The sequence below is a fragment of the Hyperolius riggenbachi genome, chromosome 10 (assembly GCF_040937935.1).
Source record: "Hyperolius riggenbachi isolate aHypRig1 chromosome 10, aHypRig1.pri, whole genome shotgun sequence".
Classification (NCBI taxonomy): domain Eukaryota; kingdom Metazoa; phylum Chordata; class Amphibia; order Anura; family Hyperoliidae; genus Hyperolius; species Hyperolius riggenbachi.
The window spans coordinates 273,384,492-273,399,933 of NC_090655.1; the positions used below are offsets into that span (position 1 = coordinate 273,384,492).

Consider the following 15,442-nt stretch of genomic DNA (forward strand, 5'->3'; position numbering starts at 1 on the left):
GGCACATGAGATGGAGAGGTTAGTGTTGGGCAGAGGAAAGGGGAGGTTAATTTTAAGCAGAAGAGAGGGTAGGTTAGTGTTAGGCAGAGGAGTGGGTAGGTTAGTGTTGGGCAGAGGAGAGGGTAGGTTAGTGCTGGGCAGAGGACAGTGGAGGTTAATTTTAAGCAGAAGAGAGGGGAGGTTAGTGTTAGGGAGAGGAGAGGGGAGGTTAGTGTGAGGTGCCAGGTGTTACCTGGACCGAATACTGTTGTGTGCTCCTATAATTTATTGCCTGATGAGGTGAGTCTACGCCTGTGAAATGCGTTGCAACCCCCTTGGAGTATACCAATAAATTATTTTTTATTTGAATAAGACAGTTTCTAGTGTCTGCTTACAGGAGGTAAGTCCACCACTGCCTCCAAAGCATTTTTAAACTTTTTATCATTTTGATTTTATCCTGTTGGCGCCTCTGTTCCATTCTACATAGAGGAGAGGGGAGGTAAGTGTTAGGCAAAGTAGAGGGGGAGGTTAGTGTTAGACACAGGAGAGGGGAGGTTAGTGTTAGGCAGAGGAGAGGGGAGGTTAGTGTTAGGCAGAGGAGAGGGGAGGTTAGTGTTAGGCAGAGGAGAGGGGAGGTTAGTGTTAGACACAGGAGAGGGGAGGTTAGTGTTGGGCAGAGGAGAGGGGAGGTTAGTGTTAGGCAAAGGAGAGGGGAGGTTAGTGTTAGGCAGAGGAGAGGGGAGGTTAGTGTTAGGCAGAGGAGAGGGGAGGTTAGTGTTAGGCAGAGGAGAGGGTAGGTTAGTGTTGGGCAGAGGAGAGGGTAGGTTAGTGTTACGCAGAGGAGAGGGTAGGTTAGTGTTACGCAGAGGAGAGGGTAGGTTAGTGTTGGGCAGAGGAGAGGGTAGGTTAGTGTTGGGCAGAGGAGAGGGGAGGTTAGTGTTGGGCAGAGGAGAGGGGAGGTTAGTGTTGGGCAGAGGAGAGGGAATATTAGTGTTATGAGCACAAGCAGCCATGCGTCTTTCAGAACACCCCCCCCCCCCCCCCCCTTCCCAGCTTACACCCTTCTAGAGACTCAGACAGGGGGCACACTTGTCATGATTTGTCTGCAGCACAGGTGGCCATGCATCTTACAGAACATCCCTCCCCCTTCCCCAGCTTACACTCTTCTAGATATTCAGGCAGAGGTGATGAGCTGAAAGGGGAATTGGAGAGGGGGTATACGGGGGTTCTAATACCCATTAATGTAATGGATCTTATGAATGGGAAAAGAGGTAACAGGACACCGACAGCTGGGGGGGAGGGGGCAGAATGTACAACGACCATTATCAGCTTATTACAAGCCAGTAACACTAAGTCACCCCTACTGTGACCAATCTGTGTACAGTAATGTACAGTGACCATTATCAGCTTATTACTGGCCAGTAACACTAAGTCACCCCTACTGTAACCAATCTGTGTACAGTAATGTACAGTGACCATTATCAGCTTATTACTGGCCAGTAACACTAAGTCACATCTACAGTGACCAATCTGTGTACAGTAAAGTACATGGACCATTATCAGCTTATTACAGGCCAGTAATACTAAGTCACCCCTACTGTGACCAATCTGTGTACAGTAATGTATAGTGACCATTATCAGCTTATTACAGGCTGGTAACACTAAGTCACCCCTACTGTGACCAATCTGTGTACAGTAATGTACAGTGACCATTATTAGCTTATTACAGGCCAGTAACACTAAGTCACCCCTACTGAGACCAATCTGTGTACAGTAATGTACAGTGACCATTATCAGCTTATTACAGGCTGGTAACACTAAGTCACCCCTACTGTGACCAATCTGTGTACAGTAATGTACAGTGACCATTATCAGCTTACTACAGGCCGGTAACACTAGGTCACCCCTACTGAGACCAATCTGTGTACAGTAATGTACAGTGACCATTATCAGCTTATTACAGGCCAGTAACACAAAGTCACCCCTACTGAGACCAATCTGTGTACAGTAATGTACAGTGACCATTATCAGCTTATTACAGGCTGGTAACACTAAGTCACCCCTACTGTGACCAATCTGTGTACAGTAATGTACAGTGACCATTATCAGCTTATTACAGGCCGGTAACACTAAGTCACCCCTACTGAGACCAATCTGTGTACAGTAATGTACAGGGACCATTATCAGCTTATTACAGGCCAGTAACACTAAGTCACCCCCTACTGTGCCCAATCTGTGTACAGTACTGTACAGTGACCATTATCAGCTTATTACAGGCCGGTAACCCTATGTGTGACAAAGACAGAACAGGGCGCACCAAAGCAATCAGGGTGCCTGTACTGCTATTGTTAGTAAGCTTTCACGAGATACAATCAAGGCTAGTTTTAGATGACAAAAATATAACAGGAGTACAATACATAACCCCTAATATGGCCGGTCTGTGAGCAGTGACACTGTCATAATAACTAAAGATATTCAATATTTAATGCTGATTACTCACCTGTTCTACCCTCTTTAAGCGGGACCTCTATAGCTGTCCCCATCATGTCCCCCTCCTCCACAGACTGCTGATCACTCCTCACATATGTCTCTTCTTCTTCCTCTTTACTTGTCCTCATCATGTCACCCTTCTCCATAGACTGCTGATCACTCCTCACATATGTTTCTTCTTCTTCCTCTTTACTTGTCCTCATGTCCCCCTCCTCAATTGACTGCAGATCAATCCTCACAAAAGCTTCTTCTCCTTCCTGTTTAATTGTCCCCATCATGTCACCCTCCTCCATAGACTGCTGATCACTCCTCACATACGTCTCTTCTTCTTCCTCTTTAATTGTCCTCATCATGTCACCCTGCTCCATAGACTGCTTATCACTCCTCACATATGTCTCTTCTTCTTCCTCTTTAATTTTCCTCATGTCACCCTCCTCCATAGACTGCTGATCACTCCTCACATAAGTCTCTTCTTCTTCCTCTTTAATTGTCCTCATCATGTCACCCTCCTCCATAGACTGCTTATCACTCCTCACATACGTCTCTTCTTCTTCCTGTTTAATTGTACTCATCATGTCACCCTTCTCTATAGACTGCTGATCACTCCTCACATATGTCTCTTCTTCTTCCTCTTTAATTATCCTCATCATGTCACTCTCCTCCATAGACTGCTGATCACTCCTCACATATGTCTCTTCTTTCTCTTTACTTGTCCTCATCATTTCACCCTCCTCTGTAGACTGCTGATCACTCCTCACATACATCTCTTCTTCTTCCTCTTTAATTGTCCTCATGTCACCCTCCTCCATAGACTGCTGATCACTCCTCACATACGTCTCTTCTTCTTCCTCTTCAGTTATCCCCATCATGTCACCCTTCTCTATAGACTGCTGATCACTCCTCACAAAAGACTCTTCTTCCTCCTCTTTACTTGTCCTCATCATGTCACCCTCCTCTGTGGACTGCTGATCACTCCTCACATATGTCTCTTCTTCTTCCTCTTTAATTATCCCCATCATGTCACTCTCCTCCATAGACTGCTTATCACTCCTCACATACGTCTCTTGTTCTTTGAGCTCAAATCTCAGTTCTGAAAAGGATAACACATTATAGCTGTAAGATATTAGCAGTAATAAACAGAGCACAGAAAAGAATATCATTTGCTAGGGGTGATAATATCCCATAAAGCTGTGGTCTCCTGCACATTCAGTACCACAGTCCTCTCCTCCAGTATGCCTTGCTCATCATCTGGTGCTTCTCTCCTCCTCTCCATGCACACATTCCTGGGAGGTTACAGCAGTGCCGGCAGCGGAAGATGGATGAGGATGTGAGGAGAGAACAGCTGGAGACAGAGGGAGATAGGAGCAGAGGCCTGCAGCTAATTAGCTATAAATTATCATTACATATGGCTCTGGCACCTGATGTACTAGGCAGATGGGACTGCAGCTCCATATCCTGACCATACCTGAGCCCACCTGTCCATCACCTACTAACCCCAAACCCTCCAAGAGCTGTAGCAACAAACCTCCCAGCTGGGACAGTGCCAATACCAGGACCAAAGCAGCAGAGGCCACTCAACCCCTCTCCAGCTGCAGCCTCCACCTGCCTGTCCTATCAGCCACGCCCCTTGTTACCTGGCTCCACCCTCTAGCTGTGACCCACCAGCCATCATCTTTGTGCAGACTCCCCCCTCTCCCACTGCGGGACATAAACCTCCTGTGACTGCAGTAATAAACACAGATGATAACAGGTGTATTTAGACGTATGATTTATAGCATAAGAAGTAATAGAGATCAAGAGATAAGGTAGTATCTCTGAGGCACCAGCTGGAGGTGGCAGCAGCTCCATGAGGATCTTATGGGCTCAGTATTCCATGGCATACAAGATCAGCCAGTCAAAGCTCCACACTGACCTCCTCTGTAACAAAGTATGTCCACCCCGACCTCTGCTCTGCCCAATATATAACAAGCATGTCCACCCCGACCTCTGCTCTGCCCAATATATAACAAGTATGTCCACCCTGACCTCTGCTCTGCCCAATATATAACAAGTATATCCACTCCGACCTCTGCTCTGCCCAATATATAACAAGTATGTCCACCCCGACCTCTGCTCTGCCCAATATATAACAAGTATGTCCACTCCGACCTCTGCTCTGCCCAATATATAACAAGTATGTCCACCCCGACCTCTGCTCTACCCAATATATAACAAGTATGTCCACCCCGACCTCTGCTCTACCCAATATATAACAATTATGTCCACCCCGACCTCTGCTCTACCCAATATATAACAAGTATGTCCACCCCGACCTCTGCTCTGCCCAATATATAACAAGTATATCCACCCCGACCTCTGCTCTGCCCAATATACAACAAGTATGTCCACCCCGTCCTCTGCTCTGCCCAATATATAACAAGTATATCCACCCCGACCTCTGCTCTGCCCAATATATAACAAGTATGTCCACCCCGATCTCTGCTCTGCCCGATATATAACAAGTATGTCCACCCCGACCTCTGCTCTGCCCGATATATAACAAGTATGTCCACCCCGACCTCTGCTCTGCCCAATATATAACAAGTATGACCACCCCGACCTCTGCTCTGCCCAATATATAACAAGTATGTCCACCCGACCTCTGCTTAGCCCAATATATAACAAGTGTGTCCACCCCGACCTCTGCTCTGCCCAATATATAACAAGTATGACCACCCCGACCTCTGCTCTGCCCAATATATAACCAGTATGTCCACCCCGACCTCTGCTCTGCCCAATATATAACAAGTGTGTCCACCCCGACCTCTGCTCTGCCCAATATATAACAAGTATGTCCACCCCGACCTCTGCTCTGCCCAATATATAACAAGTATGACCACCCCGACCTCTGCTCTGCCCAATATATAACAAGTATGTCCACCCGACCTCTGCTTAGCCCAATATATAACAAGTGTGTCCACCCCGACCTCTGCTCTGCCCAATATATAACAAGTATGACCACCCCGACCTCTGCTCTGCCCAATATATAACCAGTATGTCCACCCCGACCTCTGCTCTGCCCAATATATAACAAGTGTGTCCACCCCGACCTCTGCTCTGCCCAATATATAACAAGTATGTCCACCCCGACCTCTGCTCTGCCCAATATATAACAAGTATGACCACCCCAACCTCTGCTCTGCCCAATATATAACAAGTATATCCTCCCCGACCTCTGCTCTGCCCAATATATAACAAGTATGTCCACCCCGACCTCTGCTCTGCCCAATATATAACAAGTATGTCCACCCCGACCTCTGCTCTGCCCAATATATAACAAGTATGTCCACCCCAACCTCTGCTCTGCCCAATATATAACAAGTGTGTCCACCCCGACCTCTGCTCTGCCCAATATATAACAAGTATGTCCACCCCAACCTCTGCTCTCCCCAATATATAACAAGTATGTCCACCCCGATCTCTGCTCTGCCCAATATATAACAAGTATGTCCACCCGACCTCTGCTCTGCCCAATATATAATTAGTATGTCCACCCCGACCTCTGCTCTGCCCGATATATAATTAGTATGTCCACCCCGACCTCTGCTCTGCCCAATATATAACAAGTATGTCCACCCCGACCTCTGCTCTGCCTAATATATAACAAGTATGTCCACCCCGAGATCTGCTCTGCCCAATATATAACAAGTATGTCCACCCCGACCTCTGCTCTGCCCAATATATAATTAGTATGTCCACCCTGTCTGCTCTGCCCAATACATAACAAGTACGTCCGCCCCGACTTCTGCTCTGCCCAATATATAACAAGTGTGTCCGCCCCGACCTCTGCTCTGCCCAATATATAACAAGACTTGCGGGAGAGCTGGCAGGCACTCGGGGAAAACTGCAAATTACTGGTGTGAATGTGAGTACACCCAGCAAACCATGTGCTCAAGACAAAAGGCAAAGTCTATGCAAGCAAACTGGGAGACAGGAAAAAGTCTGGCACTATAGTTTATTAGTGCAGCATATTGCAAAACAACGTGATGTGCACACCTCAGATGAAGCTTGGCAACCGCCTTGCGAAATGGTCGTAAGGAGCGTGCACCCTTTGGCGCCCACACCAGCCACCTCTCCTACACCCAGGTACAGCGCAATATCTGTGATTTATCTGGTTTGATGCTCATATATCTGCAAATTTTGCATCTATGCATTTGCCACATCACGTTGTTTTGCAATATGCTGCACTAATAAACCATAGTGCCAGACTTTTTCCTGTCTCCCAGTTTGCCAATATATAACAAGTATGTCACCCCGACCTCTGCTCTGCCCAATATATAACAAGTATGTCCACCCCAACCTCTGCTCTGCCCAATATATAACAAGTATGTCCACTCCGACCTCTGCTCTGCCCAATATATAACAAGTATGCCCACCCCGACCTCTGCTCTGCCCAATATATAACAAGTATGTCCACCCCGACCTCTGCTCTGCCCAATATATAACAAGTATGCCCACCCCGACCTCTGCTCTGCCCAATATATAACAAGTATGTCACCCCGACCTCTGCTCTGCCCAATATATAACAAGTATGTCCACCCCGACCTCTGCTCTGCCCAATATATAACAAGTATGCCCACCCCGACCTCTGCTCTGCCCAATATATAACAAGTATGTCCACCCCGACCTCTGCTCTGCCCAATATATAACAAGTATGCCCACCCCTACCTCTGCTCTGCCCAATATATAACAAGTATGTCCACCCCAACCTCTGCTCTGTCCAATATATAACAAGTATGACCACCCAACCTCTGCTCTGCCCAATATATAACAAGTATGTCCACCCCGACCTCTGCTCTGCCCAATATATAACAAGTATGTCCACCCCGACCTCTGCTCTGCCCAATATATAACAAGTATGTCCACCCCAACCTCTGCTCTGCCCAATATAAAACCAGTATGTCCACCCTGACCTGACCTCTGCTCTGCCCAATATATAACCAGTATGTCCACCCTGACCTCTGCTCTGCCCAATATATAACAAGTATGTCCACCCGACCTCTGCTCTGCCCAATATATAACAAGTATGTCCATTCCGACCTCTGCCCTGCCCAAAATATAACAAGTATGTCCACCCCGACCTCTGCCCAATATATAACTAGTATGTCCACCCCGGCCTCTGCTCTAGTGTTGTCCGGATCATGAACAATTCGGATCTTTGATCCGAATCTCTTTTGTGAGTCGAATCATCCGAATCATCAAAATGAGTGATTCGGATCGCAAAGGGGGCGGCGCCAGGAGCGACACGCCCCCCTCTCAGCGGGCAGCGGGGTCCTGGAAGCAGAGTAGAGATGGATCGCTCTGTTGGAGGGGAGCAAGCCTTGCAGGGACAGGTAGATCAGAGAGAGGGGACATCGGTGCCACTGCCAGATATGTGTAGAGCCCACATACTGGCTATAATGTGCTGCTCATTATAGGCTGTCTGTTCCGTAGTTGTGCAGTGAACAAATTGGAAATTTTTGGCTCAGAAGCACAGCTCAGTAACTTTGTAGACAGCATGCTGGGCTAGAAGGGCAGCTACTGTGATTGCTGTGCAATATGATCCTCCTGCACTGCTCTAAACAGCTGTACTTCACTTCTGGGAATGCTTTGGGGAATTATTTCTTTCACTGTGCGACGTTTGCATTCAAAGTATACAGATGAACATATAGGTGAAATATATGTAAAGCATATGATTGCAGCATGTGGGTTTTGTGTGCAAACAAACATTTCTGCTTTCTGCTTGTCCCTCCTCACTTCTCTGTCCACTCCCTGCCTATCTTCTCCCCTTCTCTGTCTGTCCACCCCCCTTCCCCTTCTCTGTCCACCGCAGGGAAAGACCTGTCCTGCTAGTCATTTCACCCCCAAATACTTCCCTAGTAAAATGATCCGAGATTCGGATCAAAGATCCGGATCTTTTCAATGACCCGGTTCGAATCATCCGAATCATTGAAAAGATCCGAACTTCCCATCTCTACTCTGCTCTTCTCAATATAGAACAAGAGTCACACAATTACCTCTTCCAACCGGGTCTCCTCTCCAGTCACCTCCTGGAAAAAAAATCTGTTTTACTCCATTTCCGGTCTCTGGTTTCATAACTTCCTGTCTGTGCGGTCCACCTGGGAGATGTGATGTCTCCATCTTGTGGTAAATAGGCTAACTGCAGCGCTCCTTCCTTTGTTGAATCACCTGCACTCTGAAGTCTTTAATAATTCTTACCAGATTTTGTTATTATTAATTTATATATTCAATAAAGGTCACTGTATTATATTTTCAGTATATAATGCGGTGACCTACAGCATATATATTTGAATCTAATATACCCATTGCATTTGCACTCAAATCAGTAATACACTAACTAATATCAGACAGGTCTCCACATAACAGATCAGTGAACACTGAGTGCAAACGCAGAGGGCATATTGGAATCGAGTATATATTATGGATGTCTCAGGCCAGGGGCATATTTAAACAAAATCCATGTGTGTCTCTCCATTCTCTGGCACCCCTAGGTTACTGGGAAAGGAAGCTTTAGGCTGGGTTTACAGTAAATGGGCCATGTCAGTATCTTCATTGCCTCGCAGATTCCGCACCTCTTTGATGGAATGGCTATGAATCTGCTGTGCGCTAAAAATGCTTTCAAAAGTGCAGGAACAGATGCATTGCCAACAGATGCTTGCGCTACATAAATCAATAATAATAATACACTGAATAGTACATTTGGATGACAACGGAGACACCGTCATTCAGTGTAAATCTAGTTTTAGGCACTGAGTCCCAGTAACACAATGCATCAGTTTTCTGTATAATAGTCCGAAATCCTCAATCCAGCATTAACATTGACCCCGGCATTGTATCCAAAATGTCTGGGACTGTCTACAACAGAAGGGGAGTATCGGGATGTAGGGTAAGGGTAGACTTAGATGTTAGGGATAGGCTCCTGGAAGGGAATAATGTTAGAGTGGAGTCTAGTGTTAGACATCAGGTGTAGTGCTGTGGAGGCCATGAGGGGGGGGGGGAGGAAGCAGAGCCCAGGGGCAACTCTGCACTCTGAACAGGCAGCACTTAACGATGAACGCCACATCCGACTTTTAAAGCCCAGTAAACATCTGTGTGAATGGGCCCTAAGAAAGGGGCATATAAATCAGGGTTAGGAGCCAGAAAGTAATTGATGTTGGTGTGGGGGGGGGGACAGGTTAACCACTTGAGGACTACAGAGCTAAACCTCCCCTAACGACCAGCCCTTTTATTGCTGTACTGGGCTGTGCAGGCTTTTAAGATCAGACTCACCTCCTTGTTTTGTCCCAAAGGGGATATGCCGCCAGAGGTGTCCGATTACTGTGGCAGTTGTTTTTTACTTTTTGCCTCATAGAGGCTCTCATTGCCACCGTCCCCCTCCCTTTCCTCCCTCCCTCCCCTCTACCTCAAGGTTTGAACAGGACGGCAATCCCCGGCCAATCAGAGGCCGGGGATGGCCGATCTCATACAGCTCTGCCGGAGACCGCAACGCTGTACGGATGTAAACAAAGGGGATTTCTTTCCCCTTTCGTTTACAAACAGCCTGCTAGCCACGATCGGCGGTTAGCAGGCTAATCACGGAACTCCGCACCGTGAACTGGCAGGGAACAATTGCACATGCGCGCAGCCGTTCCCTGGGAAACCACAGCTCCAGGACTTGACGCCAATTGGCGTTAGGCGGTCCTGGGGCTGCCACCGCGTTCGCACCCATTGGCGTGACATGGTCGTTAGGTAGTTAAACATCATTGTTAGACATTAAGATTGAAACCAAAATACTTTAGTATTTCCTTCTTTTACACTATATTATCTGTGGGGTGCAGGGCAGGGCAGAGATGATGCAAACCTTTTCACAGGATATTCCTCTGCTCAGCCTGCACAGACAGTCTTCCAGTTTCCTGTATCACTGTCACCCGACACCAGAGGTGATAAGAAGCTCCTGTCAGCTTTCAGCAGCCTCCCCATAGAATGTATATGACTTCTAGTCATATACATTCTTCACTGATTGCTGCCCCGGACTGGGCAAAGCTGTCCACGCAGCTCCCAGTGAGCATCAGTGAGCAGAGGAGGAGAAGCCATCAGCTCCAACAGCAAGCATGAAGCAACTTCCTGTGAGTGAGCATGTGAGTGGCTCTCTGATGCTGGTCCCATGCCTGCTGGGATAGCTCTGTCCTGTCAGCGAAAGATGCAGGTCCCTTCTGCACTCTCTGGAGGGGCCCCGCAGGACAAAAACAAAATACTATATGACCACCTGTTCTCCTCACGCTCGACTCCAGCCTGTTAAGAATTTATCACCTCTGCAGGCAGCCAGCATGGAAGGGCCACCAGGAGCCAAAGGGCCCACCTGCCCTCGCAGAGCCTGCAGGGTCTATAGTTACGCCACTGGGTGCAGGTTGTGCCCCAAGTTTCGCAAATCTATGGCCCACGGGGAGAAGAAATACATCTGGTCAAATAATCCCTTCAAAAAACATTTTGTTTTTTATATTCGCTATATAGATGACATGCTAGTCATTTGGGATGGCAGTAAAGATGAATTTGGCCGCTTTTGTAATAATAAAGAGTCTGGAATAAAGGCCTGGAATTCATTCATGTGATTAATAAGGACTACTGTAACGATCGGTGGGCGCAGAGAGTATCTGATTACCGGTGATCTGCAGTATCGCCGGAAATACAGATATATACCAGATTATAAGTGATCTGCAGTCTCACCGATAATCCGATATACAAACTAACCTCTGTTCGCCTGAGTAGAGTGTAGTGTTTTGGTGTAACAGTAACACTAGGAGGCCTAGGCCTCAGTGCAGCAAGGAGAACTGCACGGATTCCTTCCGCAGACCTGAGCTCTCCAAGACGGGAGGAGTCAGACTGACAGTAGGAAGGAAAGTCCGAGAGTGACACTCAGGAAGAAGTGTCACTAACAGGACTGGGAACCGCCTCCAATCGTGAGGTCGGTTCTCGAGGTCAGACAAGCCAGGTCGTACACACACGGACAGATAAAGTACAAATACAGTAGGCAAAGGCGGAGTCAAAGTACAGGCAGGGTTCAGCAACGGGGTATCAGATATATCGGGGTACAAAATCAGGAGGCAGAAACAGAGTCTAGGAACGAGCCGAGGTTCGGCAACAGAGTATCAGAAATATCGAGGTACAAGGTCAGAGTTCAGGAGGATAGTCGAGGCAGGCAAAAGTCATAACAGAAAATCACAATCAAACTAGTACTTTAGCTATCAATAATCTAGCTAAGTGTAGGATTACAGCTCCAGCTGGTCCCGGCACACTTAAGGATCTGACTACGGATCTGGGTGCTCCCACATATGTGATCGCACGCCAGACAAAGAGCAAGTGGACAACCAGCAGTATATATACTCTAGGACCTTTCCAGGACCTCCCTAATTGCTGGTCCAATGAGAGCAGTGGAATTTGTCAGCTGACCCAGCTGGTCAGCCGACACCCTTCTAACTGCTATTTAAACTCTGCCTCTCTGCTCGCGCGCGTGTAAGTCTGAATCTTGGTGGACTATCAGTCCCAGCCACACCAGTACTGTCATGCAATGTATCTAGTGCGGGGGCCGCCTCTGATGCGGATTCCGCCGCACTGCCTATGCGGCATGCAGCGTTTTTTCCGCGTTGTGACGCCATGCTGGACGCGGAAACAGCCGCCTCACCTTGAGAGACGGCGGCATTTCCGCGTTTCCTTACAGTACCCCCCCCCCCCCCCCCCCGAGGAGTGGACTCCGGACAACTCCTTCCAGGCTTTTCTGGATGTACCGTATGAAATTCCCTCACTAACTCATCCGCATGCATGCGGTTCCCAGGTACCCATTGCCTCTCCTCAATGCCGTACCCCTTCCAATGTATGAGATACTGCACCGAGTTCTGTACAGTACGTGAATCTATGATTTTTTCCACCTCATACTCGGGTTGGGCATTGACTAAGACAGGAGGAGGAGGAGTGGGACCCAGCTGGACTGCGGGTTTGAGAAGTGATACATGGAAAGACCTCACGCCCCACATGCTGGTGGGAAGATCAACGGTATATGTGACATCGTTGATCTTCCTAGTCACAGGGAATGGGCCCACGAACCTGGGACCAAGTTTGTCAGAAGGTTGTTTCAGAGCCAAATGACGTGTAGACACCCAAACCAAGTCTCCAGGTTGGAAGCTTCACTCTACTGAACGTCTCTTATCAGCTTGACCCTTTTGATTAACAAAAGCTTTTCGTAAATTATCTCTCACCGTGCGCCAAATATCTTTAAAAGATCTCTGCCAGGCTTCCAAAGCTGGAAACGGAGAGGAGGCCACTGGCAATGGTGAGAACTTGGGCAATCTTCCAGACACCACCTGGAATGGAGAGAATCCGGTGGAGGAGCTTTTTAAATTGTTTTGTGCGAACTCCGCGAAAGGCAGAAATTTGACCCAGTCGTTCTGTGTTTCTGCAACATAGCACCTCAAGAATTGCTCCAAAGACTGGTTGATTCTCTCCGTTTGCCAATTGGTCTGTGGGTGGTAGCCCGATGAAAATGACAACTTCATGCCCATTTGTTGGCAGAATGCCCTCCAGAATTTAGAAATGAACTGGACTCCCCGATCCGACACTATGTTTTCCGGAATGCCGTGCAGCCGGAACACATGTGTGATAAACAGGTCAGCCAATTCCTGGGCCGAGGGGAGTCCTTTCAAGGGCACGAAATGGGCCATTTTACTGAAGCGGTCGACTACCACCCAAATGACCGACATGCCTTCTGACTTGGGAAGTTCACCTACAAAATCCATGGACAAATGGGTCCATGGCTCACTCGGGGTGGGTAAAGGCTGCAAGGTACCCACAGGTGCCAGCCGGGAGGGTTTACTCTTAGCACAAACCGCACATTCCCTCACGAATTCCTTGCAATCAGCTGCCAAGGAAGGCCACCAAGCACATCTAGCTACCAGATCCTGTGTTCTAGATGCTCCAGGATGCCCAGCATTTTTATGCGTATGGAACATCTCTAGAACCTGGAGACGGAACGGTAGCGGAATGAACAGCACCCCTGCGGGTTTTCCTTCTGGGATGTCTTGTTGGAAGGGAATTAAAGTCCCCTTCCAATCCTCCCAAGTCTCTGTTGCGGCCAGTACCAACCTCTGGGGAACAATAGTCTCTGGAATGGAGGGCTGTGCTGTCTCTGACTCAAAGCACCTGGACAAGGCATCCGCCTTAGTGTTCTTGCTACCCGGTGTATACGTAATAATGAAAGAGAATCGAGAAAAAAATAATGACCAACGAGCCTGGCGAGGGCTCAACCTCTTAGCTCCCTCGATGTATTCTAGATTTTTATGGTCAGTGTAAACCGTGACCGTATGCTCCGCTCCCTCTAACCAGTGTCGCCATTCCTCGAAGGCTAACTTAATGGCTAAGAGCTCTCTATTGCCAATATCGTAGTTCCTTTCCGCAGGGGAGAATCTACGGGAGAAGTAGGCACACGGGTGCAATCTACCCTGCAAGCCAGATCGCTGAGACAGCACAGCCCCCACCCCGACCTCTGAGGCATCCACCTCAACAATAAAAGGAAAAGACGTATCCACATGCCTGAGGATGGGTGCAGAACAAAATAAGCCCTTCAGGGTGGCAAAAGCCTGTAACGCCTCGGGAGACCAGTGAGTGGTATCTGCACCCTTCTTGGTGAGACTGGTAAGTGGAGAAATCACCGTAGAGTACCCCTTTATGAACCTCCTATAATAGTTGGCAAAGCCAAGAAACCGCTGAAGCGATTTCAAGCCTACCGGCTGAGGCCATTCTAACACAGCGGAGACCTTGGCCGGATCCATGGACAGGCCAGTAGTAGAGATTATGTACCCCAGGAAAGCGACAGATGTTACCTCGAAGATACATTTTTCTAACTTAGCATACAATAGATTCTGCCTTAGTCTGTTCAAAACGAACCTCACATGGGTCCTATGTTCAGAGAGACTGTTGGAGAAGATAAGAATATCGTCTAGATAAACTAGAACAAATCTTCCCAACACCTCTCTGAAGACCTCGTTGATGAGTTCCTGGAAGACGGCTGGGGCATTACATAACCCGAAGGGCATTACCAGGTACTCATAATGCCCGTCTGGTGTATTAAAGGCCGTCTTCCATTCATCGCCCTTTCTTATGCATACCAGGTTGTACGCACCTCGCAAATCCAGCTTAGAAAAGATCTGGGCGCCAGTGATTTGTGTAAAAAGATCGTCTATCAAAGGTAGCGGATAGCGATTTTTTACTGTAATCTTGTTGAGACCGCGGAAGTCAATGCAAGGCCGCAGACCTCCGTCTTTCTTTTTTACAAAGAAGAAGCCTGCCCCAGCAGGCGACCGGGACGGCCGAATAAAGCCTTTGGCCAGATTCTCCCTAATGTACTCCTGCATCGCCAATTTTTCGGGCCCCGACAAATTGTACAAACGACCCCGGGGGGTACACAACCAGAACGGAGATCAATGGGACAGTCGAAAGGGCGATGTGGAGGCAATTTATCGGCAGCTTTAGGGCAGAAAACATCAGAATATTCAGCATACTGGTCTGGTACCCCTTCCACCTGAATTCTGGTTTGCCCCAATGTTAGCTTCCCCAAACACTGATGAAAACAATGGGGAGACCAGGAGGTTAACTGACCCGTGGCCCAGTCGATGTGCGGTGAATGGACTTGCAACCACGGCATGCCTAAGATAATAGTGGAGGTTGACATGTGCAGCACAAAAAATTGTAATTCTTCCCCATGCAGAACCCCTATGGTAAGTCTCACCATCGGAGTCTGTGACAGGGCACGATTCCGTTGCAGAGGGGAATCGTCCACTGCCGTAACCTGAATGGGGGGTCTCACAGGAGTGAGTGGGAGGCCCAACTCCTGAGCAAATTCGAAGTTCATAAAATTAGCCGCTGAGCCAGAATCAATAAAGGCTTCAGTGGATACAGATGTATCCTC

General features: G+C 48.0%; 1 protein-coding gene across 1 annotated transcript in view; it reads right to left on the bottom strand.

The window, feature by feature from the left end:
- Nucleotides 1-15,442, bottom strand: part of LOC137537208 (uncharacterized) — a 154,499-nt gene that overhangs the window by 48,165 nt on the left and 90,892 nt on the right. Inside the window, 2 exon segments of the mRNA XM_068259313.1 lie at nt 2,480-3,559; nt 8,505-8,593. Of these exon segments, the coding sequence (XP_068115414.1) occupies nt 2,480-3,559; nt 8,505-8,593 (1,169 nt within the window).